At 48.4% G+C, this 20,633-nt stretch overlaps 1 protein-coding gene across 3 annotated transcripts; it reads left to right on the top strand.

Moving 5' to 3' along the window:
- The first annotated feature begins 5,155 nt into the window (after window positions 1-5,155).
- On the top strand, window positions 5,156-19,740 carry WNT5A (Wnt family member 5A). 3 transcript variants are annotated; one of them, XM_086755688.1, is made up of 5 exons: window positions 5,156-5,429; window positions 8,624-8,757; window positions 9,946-10,211; window positions 15,033-15,325; window positions 16,917-19,740. In XM_086755688.1, the coding sequence occupies exons 1-5, from the start codon at window positions 5,424-5,426 to the stop codon at window positions 17,373-17,375; spliced, it is 1,158 nt and encodes a 385-aa protein (XP_086611814.1). In that variant the 5' UTR covers window positions 5,156-5,423; the 3' UTR covers window positions 17,376-19,740. The 3 variants fall into 3 exon arrangements, with proteins under 3 accessions (XP_086611814.1, XP_086611816.1, XP_086611815.1); XM_086755690.1 differs by lacking the exon at window positions 5,156-5,429 and adding an exon at window positions 8,093-8,223; XM_086755689.1 differs by lacking the exons at window positions 5,156-5,429; window positions 8,624-8,757 and adding an exon at window positions 8,881-8,931.
- The last annotated feature ends 893 nt before the right edge of the window (window positions 19,741-20,633 follow it).

Here is a 20,633-nt window from a genome sequence, read left to right as displayed (position 1 = left end):
GGGGGATGGCCGAGATGTGGACAGGAGAGGTATCACCGAGATAAAGACCCACAGCTTGTAGGCAAAGTCACAAACTGCGAGCAGAAGGATGCCTGCCCCACAGAGAGGCAGGACGGGGGAGAAAAGAGCAAATGCTCCTGGAGAAGTAAAGTTATCCCTTTGATTATTACCTTGAACAACCTTGCTATTCCAGAGCTAAAACTAAAAATGTCAGAAGCTCTCTTTTCATGGTCTCTTTTACTACAGAAATCAGAGGTTCAGGCAGCTCCCCGTGCCCTGTTGGGTGTGGAGGAGCCACATCCTTCTTGAACATCTCCTTCAGACCTGCACCTTCAGCTCACTGAGCTCTGTGTGCCAGAGCCGGGCTGGGCGCAAGCAACTGCCTCTGGCACCAGTCTCCTGTTCAGTAAAATAATCACCACTGCAGTGCACCAGAATGCAGCCTTCCCTGCTCTGATAAGAGGGCATTTTTTGACCATGTTCCACCTGGCTAAGCTCACAGCAGTCAAGTCCCACACTCCAACAGACGTGGCACCAGCTTGGCACCCCAGTTCAACAGCTTTTAGAGTTACTTCTCATTTTTGTAAAGAATTGTCTCACGTCTTTATCTTCCCCCATGACCCAGCACACACGTGTCGTACCTGGGCTGTGATTTCTGCAGTGGCAGTGAGGTTTATAGCCCTCAGCAGGAGGGAATGAAAAGAACCCACCTGTATTTTGCGCATTTAAATGAACAATGAGCCCACCACTTACTTTCTCTGGGTGATAAAGCAGACAAATCTTGAGCATTTTGAGGGGGCTATTCATTACGCAGCTCATTACTAGTAATAACAACTTGGTATAGTTATCATCAATTCAAGTATAAAATGATTTTTTTTTTCTACAGACTTTGCAGATTTGTAGATTGGTGTATTTACACTTCATTATTCTGTGAACTTTCCTTTGTTGCCTGCTGCCTCTTATTTGTATCTCACTGCATCTACAATATGTCTTCACCTGGTACAGATGAATGCTCATCTATATTCTGTGTGTCTTCCTCTCTAGTGGTTATTGGTGCTCCCAAATATCCTGGCTTCTTTCAACATCCTTAATTTGGAATTGCAGGTGGCGGGAGGCAGGGGGGGCAGGGAGTCGACTGTCTCCTCTGTCTTCTAACCTCTTAACTTGTCAAAGCTTCTTCAGCAGTTAGGCAAGCTAGAAATATAAACCAATTATTTTAAAAGACAGAGAGTTTCCCATGCTACTTCTTGCCTCTAGTGGCTAAGGATATAGGAAAATAACAATTATTGCAACAGTTGGCATAAAACCATCATCTTTTGTAGTTTAGCCATCTTTTGGGTAACAGGGTGGTCTGTAGAAGAAAGCAACAGCATGTTCTAGGAAAGAAAACAGCCCTAGGAAAGTGGATATGTGATTTCAAGGCAGTCACATCTTAGTCCCTTGGAGCTTAAAATAAAAAGTCATCCCTGGAGTAGATGTGCTGGTGGGCAGAGCACAGGTTACATGTTCAAAATAACATGACATATTTGCTCTGTCAAATGGTCATTAGGGTAGTCTGTAGGGCTCTCACCTAAAAAAAAAAGCATATATGCAAATACATTATGCATAGTAATACCAAAGCAGCTGCAGATGGGCTATGCCTTCCCAAAGGTTCGAAGCGGTATGTGTAATAACTCCTATATTATACATTCAAATGCCATGAGGAGCTAAAAAGACATACAGAAAAATACCTACTTCAAAGTTCTGCTTCCCAAATGGGTTCTTCATGATGGAAACCCATGCCTATCAGTCTCTGACTGTATATTTGCCATTGGCCAAGGTGTAAAGATATAGATCACACAGCACTACACATTAAAATGAACATATATATGCAATATTGCAATTTAACTACTCCTTTGCTAAAATGCATTACTCTGCAGAAAAATGGCAGAAACGCATCTATAAGAGCAGAAAAAAAAAATCTATTTCTGTCTTATAGAGAATTGCAGAGTTATAGCAGACCTTCATCTCTAAAATTCTGCAATGTTGCTGTTCGGGGTTCTGTCGTTTGGACATTCAACAACATCTTTGCACTTCCTATTATATTAATCTGAGCAATTTTTAATTTTTTTTTTTTTCTTCTCGTGAAAACACCTCGATGTAAAGCACACGGAATCAGCTGCCCGGTTAACTTCAGAGCTCCATCGCCAGCAAACCTGGAAAACCAAAGCTGGGGCAGCGCAAGTGCCTGTAACATTGTCAATACTTCTTCCCTCCCGCCCCCTCTGGCTTCACCCAGCTGTTTTAAATAGCAAGGAGAAATTAAAATTCTTAAAGCCTTGCAGGATGTTTGGATTTCTGCCCTTTATTTCCACTTCTATGCGCCATGGCTTGAAAATTTGCCCGTGATTTATAAATTCTCCGCTCAGTTTTCTTTCTAAAAGCAACGATCGGGAACTCCGACAACGCGAACGCCCCGGCTTTGGCTGTGCCCATGCCCGCGCCCGGCCGCTGCCTGCAGCCCTGCCCGCGGGGCCGGTCCCGCCCCGGCCCGATGACATGATGCAATTACGCGATGATAAACATCAGTCGGGAATACAAATGCGAGAGGTAAACAGCTCGGGGCTCTTTATTAGTTTATTTCAGGCGATCTTTCTTGTTTTACTGCACGGCTCCTCCCCTTTTTACAGTTTTCTGCTATTCTTTACTAATTCTAGTGATTTGAGAAATGACCTTTAACCCATGCAGTTTGCAGACCCCTAAAAGGGATAATTGAAATGCCACAGTAAACCAAAGGCAATAAAATATTATTTACTAGGCATAAAACTAAGGTTGGTCTTCCTAAAAGGAACGAACAACCCCTTTATTCCTCCTCTGCCCCTCCGCTCCCCGGACCTGGTGCTACACCTAATGTATAAATTCCTCACCAGCCGTCCCGAGGAGCAAACCGCAGCCCATGGAAAGGCTCCTCAGATATCAGGGAGCGATGCTGCTGCCTCGGGCCCCGTCCAGGCAGGCAGGTCCCGGTCCCAGTCCCGGTCCCTGTCCCGGGCCGTACACCCGCCCCCGGGGGCTCCGTTTCTCCTTCATTGCCCTCCCCTTTCCCAGGCGCCCCGCTCCCCGCCCGCTGCGAGGCTCTCTGGGCTGGGTACCCGCTTCTCGGTGGTCCCTCCGTCGCGTTCCCCTCCCAGGAGGCGGCGGGGGCTGCCGGGCTCGGTGAAGAGCGGCCCCCGGGCAGAGTGACCGAGGGGGCGGCCCGGGGAGCGAAGTGGTCGGGGCTGCCAGGAGGGAGCTTGCTCGGTACCGGAGCAGGGCTGCGCTTATCGGGCAGCGAGCGCCCCGTCGGGGCGGGCGAGCTGTTGGCCCCGGGGGCGACTGCACGTCGGGGTGAGGCCGGCCAGAATGCGGCTAGCCCCTCGTTTGGCTCCTGAAGGGATTTTATTCGGACTGCAGTGGCTTGGAAACAGTGAATGCGCGTATTGATACCGGACATGCTCTAGCAGCCTGTTTGGATTTCCCAGGGCTGCTTTGATAACGTGCCCCCCTTTCCCCGCATCCCCCCACGGACCCGCAGTCGCAGGCAATAACGCGGAGTTACGGCTTGGCTGGGGGACGCTCCCATTTCCTGTACTTGGGTGCAAGTGAGGGGTGCAATAAAAAACCCTTTGGCTGACTGCGGCACGGGGAGAGCACTCCGAAGTACAAAGGGTCGGTGAAGCCCCCCTCTCCCGCAGCTCTCATTGGGTCTTACATAATTTAACCAAAACAGTTTTGTCAACAACCTGCCAAATTTACAGCTAAAAAAAAAAAAAAAAAAAGACGCTGAAGAAGGAGGGGCCCAACGCCGTCGGGCCCCCTCTGTCCCCCGCGCCTCGGAGCCAGCGACAAACGAGACTCCGCCAAGCGAGCCAGCCGGTCGCCGGGAATGCTGGGGCAGCCCCCCCGCCTCGGCCATGTGCGCCGCACATTGCACGCACATGTTACGCGAGGGGGAGCCCCCGCGGGGCCGGCCCGGCCGATGAGTGCGTGTGCGTGTCCCCCCCCATGAGCATAACCAGCTGCCGCTGCTGGGGGCGCAGGGCGGGCCGCGCACCCCCGGGGCGGGGTGGACACCGCTTTTGCGGGAAGGGTTTGCGTTCATAGAGTCTCACGCCGGGCTCGGCCAACCGCGAAGCGCCCGGCGATGCGGGGGCTCGGCTGGGGCGCGCGTGCGTTCAGGACGGGGGCGCGCTGCGGAGCCCAGGCGACCCCCGCCTGCCCCGGGGCTGCAGCGGGGTCCCCTCGCTGCCGTACAGCTTTAAAATCCAGCCCAGCCTGCAATAGGTCGGCTCCGGGCGCATGCGCTGCCGAGAAAGTTTTTCGGCTGCCGTTGGTTCTCTAACTTTTTTTTTCCTTTTCCTTTTTTTTTTTTTTAAACAGTTTTAAGCAGTGGGGCGAAGAGGAGTGAGGGAGAGACGCGGGGGGAGCGGGGCCGGCTGCAGCGGGCGGGGGGCAGAGCCCCGCGGAGGGAGGCTCGGGTGCAGCGCGAAGCCGCCTGCCCCGGCTCGCTCTCCCGCGCGTAACTTGCTCCCTGGCGCTGGGCGCCTTTGCCAGCGATGGATTGGGGGAACCGCCGCTGCTGAAGCCCCGGACCTCTCCCCTCCCCCTGCTCCTACTCGCCTTGCAGGACCAGTCGTCCCTAAGACAGACACACGCGTGCACGAGCCCCCCCACTTCCCCGGTTGTGCAGAAACTTCTTTTTCTGTTGGGCTTTTTTTTTTTTTTTTTTGGCTTTTTCTTCTCTGTGTAAAATGGAGGGAGCCAGCCCCAGGATGGCTCTGCAGCCGCGGACGCCCAGCCTTTAAGCAAGTGAAGGGCCGGAGACGGGGGGCGGGGGGGAGCCTTGCGACCGCTCGGCTCCACTCGTGCCCCCTTGCCCGGTGCGCGTTCAGCCGCGGAGGGGCCGCGCCGGCGGCCCGAGCGGTGCCGGGGCCGAGTGGAAGCGCAGGGAGCCCAGCGGCGGCACCACCTGGGCTGCCGGGACCGATCGTCGCCCGCGGCGCTTTCGCTGCCGCTTGTGAAGATTTTTATTTGCTTCCGCACAATCACGCCCACGGGCGCTGTGTGCGTGTGTTGGGTTGGCTTTTTCTTTTTGGCTTTTTTTTTTTTTTTGCCTCCTTCTTCTGGTGGTGGAAAGCCCTAATTACTGCGATTGCTGATGGACCTTGGAAAGAAGGCTGCGCCGGTGCCCCGCTCCGCAGTCGGACACGCTCTGCCCACGCCGGACAGACCGACCGCTCGCCCGCCGCCCCCCGCCAGCTCCGCGGGCCCACGCGCTGCCGCCGCCCGCTGCCTCGGAGGATACCGCCCGGCTCCTGCCATCCAGGATTTTACTTTCGCCTCGCCCTTTTCCCTCCTGCTCTGCTTGGATTACTCGGCTGCTCCCGCCCGGTGATCCCGCGGCAATGGAGGTGAGTCCGCACGGGGCGCGCAGGGTGGGCAGCGCCTTGGCGGGGCGCAACCCTGCGCGGGCGCGGGTCCTGGACGCGGGGGGGTGGGGGAGGCCGGGCCGGGCCTCTCGTCTCCGCGCTGCCGCCGGGCGCTCCCACCCTTTCGCTCTCACACACCGCGGAGAGCGCTGCTCCGCGCTTGGGGGGGAAAAAAAAAAAGGAAAGGCTCCTTTATTTTATTTTTTCATTCTCTTTTTAAATTCCCACCACCTCCCCCCCCCCCCCGAAGAGAGGCTGTCCGCTGCCCGGGCACTTGCTGGGCTCGCTCTGCCCGCCGTGTCCCGGTGCATCTTTCTGGCAGCGGCTGCTAACGCGAGTTTAAAGACATCTTTCCAAACTTCCCAAACTTTCGCGAGGAGGATCGCTATGGAGGAGCTCAACGTCGGCGCTAATGGTGGCCTGTACCTTTAAGGAGGAGCTGGCTGGGGGCCAGCGGAGGACCCGGAGTCAGCCCCCCCCCCCCTCCTTTTTAATTTTATTCTAAGTTTCTGGAGATTATCACTCTGCATCTGCAGAGGGTCCCGCCCGGGTCAGAGCGGAGGAGCGCGGTTCCTCGGGGTCCCCTTGGCGCTGCGAGGACTCCATGTTGGAAAAGCTGTTGGCTTTTTGTTGTTTGTTTGTTTTTAATTGTCAATTGTATGCTAAATCGGTTGCGCTCGGAGGGTCACGGAGAGTTCAGTTGGGCCGAGAAGCGCGGCTTTTCCCCAGCCGAAGGTGCGCCCTAACCTCCCCTCCCAGGAGACCCCCCCCCCGCGACTGCTCTACGATGGGAGAGAGCTGGGCTGGGGACCCCGTGAGTGCTTTTCTCTGCAAACGTGAAATTTGCTCTCGCCCCTCCAAAACAGATGGGAAGCCGCAGCGGCGGGGCGGCCGGGGGGGTTCCCCGCGGTTTACAGCCCCCCGGAGCCTGGGCTCTGGATGCTGCCTTCCCGCAGGTAGTGCTCCCAGAAAACCAGATGCCTTCGCAGGCTTTCCAGACACCCCGTGTAAAACGGGATCAGAGGCGAGCCCGCGGCTGCGGGGTCTGTAAAAGCCTCCCTCTCCCTTTTTATCTCGGCACAGAGCGCGGGCTCCGCATGGGGTGCACTAAATACCAAAACCCAATCTCCGTGGCCCTACAAAGTTGAAAATGGTGCCTCATACTTCTGATAGCCAATGCTGCCGGAGAGCCTGTCTCTCTTTTTTTTTTTCTCTTTTTTTTTTTTTTTTTTTGGCGTTTTGTTTTGTTTTGGATGGCAGCTTGTCAGCTGCTGCGTGCAGCAGGGCCGGGCTGGAGGGGCTGGGCCCCCGGGTGCAGGTGCCTCCTCCCGCCGCGCCGTGTCGGGAGGCCGAGGGGGGCGAGCACCGCGACGATGAGGAGCGGAAGGTGCCGGCGGTGCCGTCGGAGGGGCTGCACCCGCCCGTCCCCGCCGCCTCCCGCGGCGGCCGAGGGCGCCCCCTGTCGGGAGCGGGGCGGCGCACCTCCGGGAGGGGCTCCGGCCCGACTCTGCGCTGGCTGCGGCGACGACCGGGCCTAGGGACGGGGAGCACTCGGGCCCTTTGGAGGGGGCAGAAGGGCTTTGGCCCCGCCGTCTGGGTCTCGCAATGGGGGTACCGCCCCCCTTCCCCGCCGTGTCCCTGGCACCGGTTCCCTTCGCGCCCGGCGGCCCCCGTCCAGGCGGCTGCGCGTCTATGGGGTCCCGCTTGGGCACCGGCGTCCTCAGGGCTCGGGCAGTTCCGTGAGACTTTTTAAAATACTAATGATGATGATGAACTAACAGACGAAAGAAAAAAAAAACCCAACACCGTGGTTTTCGGGTGTCGCAGCGAGCTCCCCGTACACCTGGCTTCGCCTCTTTCCCGGGACTGATCCCGTCGAAACCGGACGGGTTCCTGTTGCTGAGGGGGGACGCCGGCCCCCATTCACCCTGAGGGGATCCCGGAGGAACTGGGGGGCTCCCTCCGCGCGGGGGTGAGGGGAGGCTTCGCCCCGGGCGTGGTGGCGGGCGCGGCGCTCGGCACACACAGGCGTGCGGGCGCCCACGCTGAGTGCGGTTTCTCCGCCTGTGTCCGGGGGGGTTTCGTGTCAGCCCGGCTTCCCGCCGCGGGGCTGCGATCGGTCCTCTCCTCCCGACCCTTCGCAAACAGAAATAAATTAAAACTAAGAGCGCCTTCAATTCGGCATTAAGGTTTTTTTTTTTTTTTTTTGAGAATGAATAGGGAGCCCCCAAGTGTCGAAATGTCTTCTTTTTTTTTTTTTCCCCTTCCGAGGGGAGGGGAAATAAAAAACCGTGAATGGCACTGGTTAGCAAGTTAAAGAGTCCCGTGTGAGGAGGCAGACAGCGATCGCGGGACCTGTCGGGGGAAGCGTTTGACTTCCAGGACGGCAGCCTGGTTGTTGCAGGGGCCGGGTCGGGACTCGGAGCCGCTCCTGGCACCTCCCCGGGCCGGTACCGACCCCGGCGGGCCCGGGGGCTGCCGTCGGGGCTGTCATCGCGGAGCTTGGGGCTGCCTCGGCCGTCGCGGAGAGCGGGCTGCTGCGGGATGGTTTAGGGGGCACCGGGGAGCGGTTTCCCCCGCCAGCAGAGGACCGGCCGCATCATCCCGGCGTGGGAGCCGTCGGGCCTCACACCCTCCGCGGCACCGACCCCCTCGTGGCACCGGCCTCCCCCCCTCCCGCTCCCACTCGGGCTCGCTGTGCAAACCTGAAGCCGCCTTTAGCCAGCTGGCAGCGTTTCGTGTCCGCGATGCTGGCTCCGGAGAGGGGAGCGATGCGGTAATGCCCGGCCCGGGGCCCGCGGGTCGCCTCTAGCCCCGGGGGTGCGGGGATGGGCCACCCCGTGTCCGGAGCGGCGGCCCCGTCTCGTCCCGGTGCGGGGAGTGGCGGAGACGGGGCAGAGGGACGGGCGGCCGCGGGTGGGTGCTGCGGCCGCCCGAGAAAGGCGGTGTCCGCGGGGTGGGGTGGGGGATAGAGGGGGGGTGCGTGGGTGGGTTTTGCCCGGTGGAGCGGGAGCCGCGACTTGCCTGGGTCTGGCAGCAGAGCCTCGGCGGGGAGAAGGGCAGGCGAGTCAGAGTCAAGTTAAAAGGGGCCCGGATGCTTCCGTTGTTTAAACTTGAATGCTCGAAAATGGTCTGAGAAGCAATAAACAATCTGATCCTTTTTCTCCCCCCTCTAGAAATCCTCTGCAGTATTAATCCAAGGAGGTGCTTTGGGGACAGTTGGCAGCACAATGGCTTCTCAGTACCTCATAGTGGCTCTGGCCGTTTTCTCCTCCTTTACACAGGTTGTAATAGAAGCCAGCTCGTGGTGGTAAGCATCTTGTATCGACTTGATTTTGAAAGCGGGTGCCGAGATTTGCGCGGTTGAATGTCTATTTACTTCTTGTGTACTTTGTTTCCGAAGGAGTACGGCGTGAAGGAGACAGCAGTCATGTTTTAGTTGTAATACGTTGGGTAGTAAAATGAACGGGTCTCTTGAATAAGTGTAAATGTGCAACGTCTTGTGTTGTAAAATTCAGTTTTTAGAATGCTGTAAAGCAGATTCTCTATGGATTTGATCGTCCTTAAATTACTAGAATTGTCTCTCTTTTAAAAGAGTTATTTAAACTCCCGTAGGTCAGAAAGTTTGCATATATAAGAGAGAATGCTGATTTAAAAGTAAAAGCTTCTGTTGAAGTTTTGGTTTGAACTTTTCTGTAACTTAAATGTTTATAAATACATTTTGTTACAAAGAAGTACATTTAAATTTCTGCTTTGGCAAACTATCTGGTTTTGTATAACATACGATGTTGGGAGTTCTGGAGAGCGGTGTTTCTCTGCTGTCTCAAGTGATCCTTTTTTGATTAATAGCCACTTATTAATTGAAATGTATCATGTGAAGAGCACTTTAAGAATTAAGAAAACAAAGTTGATTTTGTTTACAGTGAATATTCTTGCCTCTGTGTTTTTGTGTGTCGTTCGGAAGAAGCTAGAAGTAGTCTGTAGCAAGTTTCTAACTTCTGGCATATTTAAAGGCTTCCATATTTGTTTATGGTAGAACAGACTGAAAATCCAGACTTAAATTGAAAATGTGTGTTAAAATAAATTGGGGTTTGAGGGGCTTTTTTAAATTTTTGCTTTATTTGTTTTTCTGGCCTTGTAGTTGTTTGGAGCTTCTGTTATTTTTACTATGTCCATTTCAGTTGGTAAAAGTTTGCCTAGATGCAAGTCTTCCAAGTTTGTGTCTTTCTTCAGTCCCTAATGTATGGTGATAACCACAGAGATGGGAACTAAGAAATTCTGTTCCGTGCTGACTTTAAACCAAAAGTTTTATATTTAAGTGCTTTTTTTTTTTTTTCCTCACCTGATAGCAAAACCAGGAGTTGTAGAGTGAATGCTTATGTATAAGATACAGTTCTGTTTGGGATTTATAGAATTTCTTTTCTTGTTTTCTTTTTTTCTTTTTTTTCTTTTTTTTTTTTCCTGAGTCTTTTATTAATCCAAATCTTTCTTTATGCAGGTCTTTAGGGATGAACCCTATGAACCCCATGAACCCTGTTCAGATGTCAGAGGTGTATATAATAGGAGCCCAGCCACTATGTAGCCAGCTAGCAGGGCTTTCCCAAGGACAGAAGAAACTCTGCCAGTTGTATCAGGACCATATGCAGTTCATTGGAGAGGGTGCAAAGACGGGCATTAAGGAGTGCCAGTATCAGTTCAGACATAGAAGATGGAATTGCAGCACTGTGGACAACAACTCTGTTTTTGGCAGAGTCATGCAGATAGGTAGGAAGCAACATCTTTATGATTAAACTCTTGTCTAAGGATATGTATGGCACAGACTGTTCTGCACTTGAAGCTCTTGCCAGGTTCTTACTGAGTACTGTATACAATCAAGTGTTTTTAAAAGTTGGCAAAGGAGTTGAATTATTTTTAGCCGGAGGTGATTTCCCACCACTGTCCAGCCATGTGTCTTGGAAAACAAAGCAGGAATATATATTTGCATATGGGAATAGAGGAGAAAGGAGAATGCAGCCCTGAAATTTGCTTTTAGAAAACCTGAGACAAAATGAAGGCAACCTAAGAAAATTAAAACCAGCAGTGTCTTGTAAAATTAAAGATGTCCATGTCTAGTTCCAGAGTTAGCGGCTGCATAATAAATTGCTCTTGGTCTGAAGGTTAACTGGAAATTGCTGCTCTGTCTATTAGTGTTTATAGGCAATTCCTTCTTGCTTATTTCTAGATATGGTAACGTTTTTTTTCTCTTTTTGAGAAAGGTAGATTTATGTTAAAAATAACATAGCAGGGTAATTTTTATGAACTCCTCTCTATCAGGACAAAACGTGTGAGTGTCCTTGTAACTTGCATTTAATGTAATCACATTGCTGGTAAGAGAGACAGGTTCTTGTTTAACATCTTATCACAATTTGGTGGGCACCCAACCCTTTCCCTATCAGATCCTCTTTGAAATGTGCTTTTCCAATGCTCAGGTGCTGCCTGCTTTTCCTGTCGTTTAAGGACCTCATCGTATTTTAAAGTCCTTGGCAAAATTTTAACCAGGGCTGTTGAACTGGGTCCATGGTGAAACCTCCCTCTGACTTTCTCAAGTCAGATTGCTGATTCTGTGTAAGCAACTGAAAACCACCTATTTTTCTGGGTGACAGTTGTCATCTTTTGTGTAGTGATCAGTACACTGACAAACTTAGCAGAGCTTTTTAGTTGGAAATGTAAAGTAAAGCTTTTATGTCAGTGTTTTTCTGTCCTGCTTTAAAAAAACCCAGATTTTAAAATCAGACTCAAGCTAGGTTTATCTGTAAATGGGCTAACTCCAGTTAAGGTTGAAGGCATACATCGATTCACATTTGTTCTCAATTTTTGTTAAAAGAAGTTTTTATTTGGAGATTGTCAGACAAATAGAAAAAAAATCTATTGCATAGAAGTACCTAATTGGAACAGCTGAGTTTAGATAAACAACCTTCCCAGGGCCTTTTGCAAGCAGGGTATGAACCCCCCCATGAAGTTTGTTTTTTTTACCCTACCCGAGCAAAAGTCTTAAAGCACATGAAACATGAAAGAAAACTTTTCCTGTACACCTTTCTGTTCTAGTAATCTAACAAATATCAGAAAAAATAATCTGTTTAAAATTTAGGCCTTCATCCCTCAGCTTTTATTTATTATCCAAGCAAGTGAAAACCAGCTCAAGGGGACCATTGGTGCGAAGACATGTACAGGATTGGGCCCATGATTTGTGGTGTCTGTCTCTGGAGCAGGCATTTCTGCCCTCCCCAAGTATGACAGGTCTATTTAAAGGTGGTTTCTTTCAAGTTAAGTAACTTTGCCGCACCCTTCTGCTGAATATGACTGTATTAGCTGATGTCTACACAGCAATTCATCATGTAATTAAGCCACTTATTCTAATTGCAGATGGAAGCAAGGTTAATAGCCATATTCAAGAGTTAAAGAGTCTAAAGAGTGTATTCACTGAGAACAAGAAAGGTGTTGTGGGTCACAGTTGTATTATTTCGTGCTGAGCTTCGGTAACGACCAGTTGCTGTTCCTCTGAGTGGAAGGGAAAATGGGCACTTTTAGAGCCTGATGGAATATTACTTTGGCCCGCCATTCCCTGGCTCGTTGGGGACTGTCAGACACTCCTTAGTCTCACTGACGTAGGAAGATGGTAGTCAGGATCTGAGTGCACATGGCTTGGGAAGATTTTGTCGTCTCGGCTAACGACGCGCTGTGGCAGGCTGTGCGCAGGAGCGCTGGGCAAAGCGCTGACTGACAGCACGGTAATTACCCCAGTGTATAAATGGACAGTCTTTCTTCCAGGATTTATCCTGCAAATTTAGCTAAAGCTGTACAAATAAACCTAGCATTGGGTTTGGAAACTTGCTCTGTGGCTTACTGAACTGCAAATTTTTAGGGCTTTTGTTCTCTGCTGCTCTCGTTTGGTGCTGGTTGCTGGGTCAGGCCATGGTCCTCGCTGCCGTCACTGCCTCGCGCCATCTCCTGGCTTTGCGGCCGCTGGCTGCGCTGGGGCTTTGCAAACAGCTAAGAAGTGCTAACATAAAATACAATAACTGGATCCTCCCCCAGCAGCTTGGTGCAGTTGGGATCCAGTTTATTCCTGCCTGCTGCCTGATGTTGAATACTTTTAAAAATACAAGACAAAGAACATTTTGTATCTTATGTTCAGGTATTAAAAAAAAAAAAATGTTCTTTTCTTGCAGACCTAACAAGTGTAAAGCTCAGCTCCTTGCTCTGTGGGTGGCTTCCTACAGTGTGTGTATATTGAACAGTTCCATTTCTATGTTTTATATATATGGGAGAGAGGGGACTTGAATGTGTTTGGAATGTGTGTTTCCTTGCCATGGCTACAATAGAGAGAAATGCTGGACTGTGGGAAAAGACAGATATGTTTGACAGTGAAGGAAAGCACAGTTGTGCCTAAAGACTTAAGAGAGAAAAAAAAAATTCAGACTAACTCATCCGTGTGGAACCATCACTCTTAATGTGTTCCTGCGATCGATGACTTGAGACAGCGTTGGCTTGCAACCTGCGGGGGCTTGAAACCTACTTCAGCAGCTGGTGTTGTTTTATAATTTGCCTAAATGTTCAAGGAGGGAACTTGGGGGGCAGCTCTCCTTTCTGTACCCCAGCCTTTCCTTCTCCTTCCTAGTAAGAGTGAGCTCTTTGAAATATGCTCCAGGATAATAATGAAAACTAGTCAAAAGAAGTCAGCTTTATGAGCTTAAATCCTGCAATAAACGGCGTAGTTAACCATGTGAAAGCATGAGCTAACTAAACACGCAAAAGAATAAAATGGAACGGAAGAGGCGAGTCCTGTGGTCCGGAGCAGACCACGTGTCTTTCCTCTAAATCTAGTGGAATTTTTGCTTAAGGAATTAATCCAAAAATGTGTGTTACAGAACAAACGGGAACATTAAAATCTCTATGAGGTTCCCCCTGCTATAGTTCACAGTAAATGCAAGGCATAAACCACCACATAAAGCCAAATCTTTTTAAACTGAAAAGGCTACTCCTGTAACCCTTTATACCCCTAAATTTGTGGAAGTACTTCCATGAGCAGATGTCTGTGAGAATAGACCATTTTAAGTAGGGGAGCAAAGTGCTTCTCATCTTCCTTAAATCTGATCTTTCCCAAAGTAAGACTTCTGATTTTTACCATTTCAATCCAGCATCTATTACTGAAATTAATCCACTGGATGACAGCTGTTATATTAAGAAAGCTGTTCTGAGCATGGTGTCATCTGAATGTTAAATGTGGACCAGACCGCAAAGTATTTGTGTTCCAGAAGTGCTTGAAAGCTCCTATTAGATTTGACCTGTTACAGTAGGTCTTGTACAAAGATTTTCTGCCTTAAAATGTTGCTGCCTAAATACATATGACAGGTCCAAAACGCAACCTCTTAAAGCCCTCATTTTACAGAGGACCATGCTGCTCCCTGAGAAAAACCTTATGAAATAAAGAGTAAGACCTAGCATGATCTAGATTCAGAATAAAACTTAACTCGTATAAATTGAAAATTTTAAAAATTATGTTTAGTCTGTTCTTAGTCATTCTGGGAATCTTCTGTGGAGAAGACCCAGTGGGATGCTGTCTCTTAAGATAAAAAGCAAACTTCAAGTGGGCTCTCTGGTGCAAGTTTTGGTTTTGTGGTTTTTTGTTTTTGGAAAGCTTTTCTAGTTGTTCTTAGAACTTGTGGCAACCTTGGAAAAGCAATAGGGGAAGTCAGGCTCTAAATAAAGGTGGGGTTAGGTACCGTCAGGAGGATGGTACTTGACCATATCTTGCATTGTGGGTGTTGTAACATTTTCTTCCAAAAGTTTGAAACTGGAGGTTTGCAATTTCCATTTAAGGGCACCAGATGCAAGAGAGAACCTTCAACACCGCCTTGTGCCAAGGTTATTTTCTTCCCTGTAATTTGTAAAGACGATTGTCCATGGACTCACTTGCCATATTCACATGAGCTGGAGAGGTGGATACTAAACAGCACAGGTTGCCGTTAGTTTTAAATAGCCTCCTACAGAAGCGCTTGGCTTGTATGTAGGCTGAAAAGTTGCGTGTTCTTTGGCTGGGCATTTCTTTTGATACCAGGAGGCTTTGTAAAACGCTCTAACTTTAAATAAATTGGAACACGTGCGTGAAGTGCATAAATCATGTTTGAGAAGTAGTAATTTAAGAACCAGACTTTAAAAAGTTGTATTTAACATCTCTTTTTTTTCTGAAAGACAGGGAGTCTGTTTCCCTTTCCACCCCTCACACGCAAGCATGGTTGCCTCAGCCCCACTGGCGTCGTGCTTCAGCCCCGCTTCACCTCCTCCCTGCTCCCTTGTCCAAGCTCTCACCAGTGTGAATGAGAAGTGACTCCTGCCCTTCACAGACAGCTTGTGTGCTCTCATTGGATTGGTTTTGTTTGGTTTTTTTTGAGTGAAGACATTTTGAGCACGGTTCAGGGTTACTCTACCTTTTAGTAAGCGACTGAATTTTGGTGGCTCCTGGAGAGCCTTTGCCCTCCCAGCTCATTGGCAGCAGGGAGCGGTGCGTGTGGGCTCTCCCCTAACACTGCTTATCTTTCCATGCAGGCAGCCGGGAGACGGCGTTCACCTACGCGGTGAGCGCGGCCGGGGTGGTCAATGCCATGAGCCGTGCCTGCCGGGAGGGCGAGCTCTCCTCCTGCGGCTGCAGCCGAGCAGCGCGGCCCAAGGACTTACCCCGGGACTGGCTTTGGGGTGGCTGCGGGGATAACATCGAATACGGATACCGCTTCGCCAAGGAGTTTGTTGATGCCCGGGAGCGCGAGAGGGTTTACCAGAGAGGCTCCTACGAGAGTGCCCGCATCATGATGAACCTGCACAACAACGAGGCCGGGAGAAGAGTAAGTGGCTGTGAAGCAGCACGTCTCCCTGCCTTCATCTGCGTCCCAGCTTTTGGGGAAATCCGCACCTTGGCAGGGCACAGGGCAGCGCTGGGTGGTGACCAGCCACTGAGGCTTGCCTCTGTTCTGATGCATGAAACAAGAAAATAGCAAATACAGGGTGTAGGTGGGTGGGGAATGTTTGAATTTGTGTTGCTCCTGGTTGTCTGACAGCCTCATTGCCCTCCCCAGGAGGGAGGATTGGGAGCGAAGTGTGTTGTGTTCCCCTCCATATTGTTTTATTAAAAGTGCCCAAATTATGTGGATTTTCTGTAGAAGAGAATTTTATTAGTTTGTCTCTCCAACCAGGGCAGTGTGCATTGGAGGGAAGAGGGACACACTGGGCTTCCCAGACTGGAATCGTGCCGCAGGATTGTTCTGACTTTTTTTTTTTTTTTTCCTTTCCCTGCTTTAAGAGGATGTTATAATATGCCCTCCATGTTATTAGAAAACACTGTCTTCTGTGGTTAAACATGTCTTTATGGTTTCTTTAATCTCAAAAATGCCTTAAATGAATGGGTGTAAACTTTTCTTTTTTTAATAGTCTGAATATAAAGAGCCAAAATCATTATTTTCCTAGAGCTTGAAGTGCCAGAAATAGTCGGCTGGAGACTTTACACTTGTGTTCTAAGGTGAAGAAGGATGAAAGTTAATTGAAAATTAATAGTATTTAAATGTGAGAGGAGGGTGTCTGAAAGCAATGGGCAGGCCAATTTACTATTAGCAAGAAGAAAAATGACACTTTCACAGTTGCTTACGGAGGCTCGAGCAGTTTTTTCCTTCCTCAGCCTCATCTTTGCGGTGCCAAGACTCGCTGTAACTGCTGGGTGGAAGTTGTCTTACAGTATCATCTAATGTGTCAGACCCTGGGATTTTTGGGGCAGTGTCAACGCTGACTCTGATTTCTATTTGTACAGGGCAAATGACTGATGTTTCCCTGCCAAAGCTTTGTAAAGAGGATATTGTTATGTAGCTCTGTCTCCCACCCATAGGTGTTTGGGGGGTTTCTTCTTGGATGAAGTCTCTCTTGCAGAGCAAAACTTGGGACAGGAGGGGTATGCTGAGCCAAGAGCAGACAATCAGCTGCAGCTGAGCCAGGAGCAAGAGGAATCTTAACTCTTTCCCTAATTGCAGCCTCAAGAAGAGATCAATAGAGAGAGTAACTCAGATAGAAAATAAAGGGATGTTTTACATTTCTCAATGAAACAGCAAAATCCTTTGCTGGCGTGAGAGCAAATTCCTAAAATTTGACTGCAGCCTGACTGCTGCTGCCTGGGCTGTGTGCACTGCTGCGGCCATCTCTGCGGTGGGGAGAGGCTGGCCAGAGCTCCCCTCCACCTCCCTGCTAACAGGGGTGCTGGGGGTGCGCGTGTGTCGGCTCGCTCGCTCTGCCTTCCCAGCGTGTTGTGGGAGGGAAGAGGATGCTGAGGCTGAGTATTGCGGAGGGGTGAACGGGAGTGCAACAGAGGGCAGGAGATGAGAGGAATAAATGCTTTCACAGCCATGCTAATCTTTCATCATCCTTTTTGTTTTCTCTCCCTGGCTCTTCCAGACTGTGTACAACCTGGCTGACGTGGCCTGTAAGTGCCACGGTGTCTCTGGTTCCTGTAGCCTGAAGACCTGTTGGCTGCAGCTTGCCGATTTCCGCAAGGTAGGCGATGCCCTGAAGGAGAAATACGATAGCGCTGCTGCCATGAAACTCAACAGCCGGGGCAAGCTGGTGCAAGTGAACAGCCGCTTCAACGCACCCACCATCCATGACCTGGTCTACATCGATCCCAGCCCCGACTACTGTGTGCGCAACGAGAGCACTGGGTCCCTGGGCACCCAGGGCCGCCTTTGCAATAAGACCTCGGAGGGCATGGATGGCTGTGAACTCATGTGCTGCGGCCGGGGCTACGACCAGTTCAAGACGGTGCAGCGAGAGCGCTGCCACTGCAAGTTCCACTGGTGCTGCTATGTGAAATGCAAGTTGTGCACAGAGATCGTGGACCAGTTTGTGTGCAAATAGGGGACGGGCGAGGTGGGAGGAACTGTGGCCACCTGCCAGCAAGGAGTGCAGCCCCCTCTCCGTTTCCACAGGACTATCTCCACTTTATTTATAGAGTCCAATGAGTTGTTGTCTTCTTTAAAAAAAAAAAAAAAAAAAAAAAAAAAAAAGGGCGGGTGGGGGGAAGAGAAAAATATAAAGGTTGCAAAGAGAAGTGCCTGGAAACCCTCTCTGCGTCCATCCCAGAACTGTGTGTGGCTTATATTTTTAGCAATAATGGGGGAGAACCTGAGAATATTTATTTTGCAAAGGAAAAAAAAAATTGACTGTTCTTAAAAACAATAGAGTAGTTTGAGGGAAAAATCCAGCGTATCCTAATTTAGTCCCATGGGACGTAATACATGTGCAGTAGGCAGAGCAACCATGTAATGTGCTTGGGATGTTAGAACAATCCTTATGGATGTGAGGAACACACAGACCTGGCCATGACTTCTAGTTTCAGACACTAGAAGTTATCAGAATAGGGTATATAAAGCTGTTCAGTACATTTAGGGCTCTGTAAATAAGGGGTATATTCATCACAAAGTGCGGTGTCGGTTGTATATCTGAATGTGCCCGCTTAAGTACGCAATGTCATCGGAGGGTAAAGAGCAAAGGATCATAAAGGCTTCACCTGCGCTATCACCGTGTCTGGTTCCAGAACCTAACAAGACCAAAAAAAAAAAAATCTGCCTTGACGAATAATAAAGATATTCTTCAAGGCAGAATTTGGCCTTATTAGCTAATTGTGACGTTCAAGTGTCTCATCTTACAGAGCAGTGCTTCACTACTGCGGAGCATGGAGAGCAGCCGAGGTGCCGGGCGGAGGGGAGCTGCAATGCCTGCAAACAGTTTCGGTCTCTCAGCCTGGAAAGCCCATAGAAAATAGAATTCCCCAGATTTGAAAATGCCTTAAAAATGGTGTAATAGCTGGCTGTCTTTCAAAACACAGCTTGACAAATAACTCCTCTAATTTTATGTGAGAAAATAAATCATTAGATATCCACTCTTGGAATGACTGATTTTTATTTTTTTTGCAGATTTTGGGTACGCTTTCACTCAAGGAGACAATAGTTTCATATTTTAATAATATTAACTGACTATTATAGTTCAATGAAATGTTGCAGCAATACCAAATTTATCATCCTATGTCTTTAATACACATGCTTTAGATAATATATTGCAGATATACACTACAACTGTTCAGACTATACTTGAGCAGTTACATATATATGGGAGAACTGTGGTCTGCTGGTGTCTGATATTTCAAAGCTTTTTCTACATATATATTTAATGATTTAAGAAATAATAAAAAGTCTAAATTACAGGGGCAGTTCATCCCCCATTTTCTTTTTCAGATCTCTTCAGGTTTTTAGATGGATTCTAACCTTTTGGTGGTTTTAAATTTTTTTTTAATTTTTTTTTAAAGCTTTTATTATTCAGAAATTTTAAGGATAATCACAAAGAAGTAAGCCTCTTCCCAGCTTTAGGACTTTCTTGGGTGGTTGGTAGAGGCAGCACCCTGCACTTGAATTGATACTGGTCTAGAGATCGCTTTTATTCCACTCTCACGTTAAGGGCATTATTGATGATTGCTGAAAGGAGACACCTTCCAACTCTAAAATTTGCTGCATTTGGCCCTTGCTTTTCAGTTTTTGAAATGGAAATGGTTATTTGTTGAGCAAGATGCGTTCCCCTCAATGCTGTGTAGTTACACAGGATTTCATCTTTGGTTCAGATGCCTCTTTCCCACTCAGTCCCATCCAACAAGTTAAAGAAAATGGTTTTGCAAATACCAAGTGAGGAAAATCTTTCACTTTAGCCTGGTTGTACTAAAGCCTTAACTTTCCAGCCTTTAAGCTGTATCATTAAGTTCATCTTGATCATTTATCAGCTTCTTAAATGGCGCTTTATTGCTCTTAATTTATTGTACAAGGACATATTTACCCCTCGTCTTCAGATGTTTGCAAAGAATATCTTTAAAGTAAGATAAATAAATAAAGCACTAATTCATTGAATATGTCACTTTGTTTTTTGTTGTACAAAAACCATGATCTTTTTTTTTTTCATTTGCTGAATCACCTCATGTTCCTTTTTAGTGACTTTTGTCTGAGCAGAACTGAATCTTATGGTCCTAGCTATTAAAACACTATTTAATGTAAAATATTTTACTTGTCATTCAGATATGTAAATCTTCTATGTCCTTTCCTCTGTTCTGTACATTTAATGTACATATTTCTGTCTTGCGTGATTTGTATATTTCACTGGTTTAAAAAAAAAAAAAGAAAGGATTATGCCATAATGGAAGATAGACTATAAAAATAAAACTTTGGTTGTATATTGGGAAGTGGTTTTAATTATCTTTCAGAGGAGGGTTTGTTAAAACAATGAACAGAGTTGATTTTAAAATTTACTACGTGGTAAAACAGGGAAGTGATTGTTCGCCAAACATGTGAAGTACATCTTGAAGTTTTATTTCTATATTAAGAAGGCATACAGATGTAACTGCTTCTTAAAGAGAAGGAGAAAAAAAAAAAACAACCCCAAATCCGTGTAACTCTGAACTAGAAAGAATTTTAGAGATGGGTAAGTACTTAATTGGCAGTAGACAGGGACCTGGGTTGATGTTATTTGTGTGCATACGGCTTCCAGGGCTGCTTGTAGGGATTCTGGGACGGTGGGGCCTGATCCTGTGAACAGCTTCCTCCAGTAATCCCAGTGATGGCAGCAGGATCCTTGTGTGAGCAAAGGTTTCCAACGCAAAACGTTTTTGGGACTGGGCTTTGTGTGGTTTGAGTTGGGTGTGTGGTTGCTGGTGTGGTTCCCCCGCCCATCAGTCTGGCTGCACTTGGGCTGCAAGGTGAAAGCTCACCGGTTTTTCCTTAGACTTCTTGTCTAGAAATTGAGCTTGCAGGGAGGGAAGAATCCTTTAAAAAGCAAAAAAAAAAAAAAAAAAGGCAAAGTACAATGAAGTGATAGTAGTAAGGAAGTAAAGCAGAAAATGAAAATTAATGTAAAAACCAAGCGTTCTGTTTTGAGACTGGCTTTTCTTTGAACTGATTTCCTGAGTAAGTCATAATTTTTTTCTGCTATAGGGAGCTTGATGAATTAGTGGCCTTTCTCTACTTCTCTTCCATTTCTTTTCTTCTTTTATTTTTTTTTTTATTTTTTTTTTTTTTTTTGCTCAAGGATAACCTTCTAACATATCGAAACTCCTTCTGGCTGCCAAGAATGTATTAT

Source organism: Chlamydotis macqueenii, chromosome 10 (genome assembly GCF_036417535.1).
Source record: "Chlamydotis macqueenii isolate bChlMac1 chromosome 10, bChlMac1.mat, whole genome shotgun sequence".
Taxonomy (NCBI): domain Eukaryota; kingdom Metazoa; phylum Chordata; class Aves; order Otidiformes; family Otididae; genus Chlamydotis; species Chlamydotis macqueenii.
The sequence above is the reverse complement of the archived record's forward strand: the minus strand, read 5'-3'. Positions and strand labels throughout refer to the sequence as shown.

What these genes read in the sequence shown, in the direction of transcription:
- WNT5A (XM_086755688.1), top strand. An exon ending in ATAGAAGCCAGCTCGTGGTG is followed by an intron (nt 8,758 to 9,945) that starts GTAAGCATCTTG and finishes TTCTTTATGCAG; the next exon opens with GTCTTTAGGGATGAACCCTA. An exon ending in ACAACGAGGCCGGGAGAAGA is followed by an intron (nt 15,326 to 16,916) that starts GTAAGTGGCTGT and finishes TGGCTCTTCCAG; the next exon opens with ACTGTGTACAACCTGGCTGA.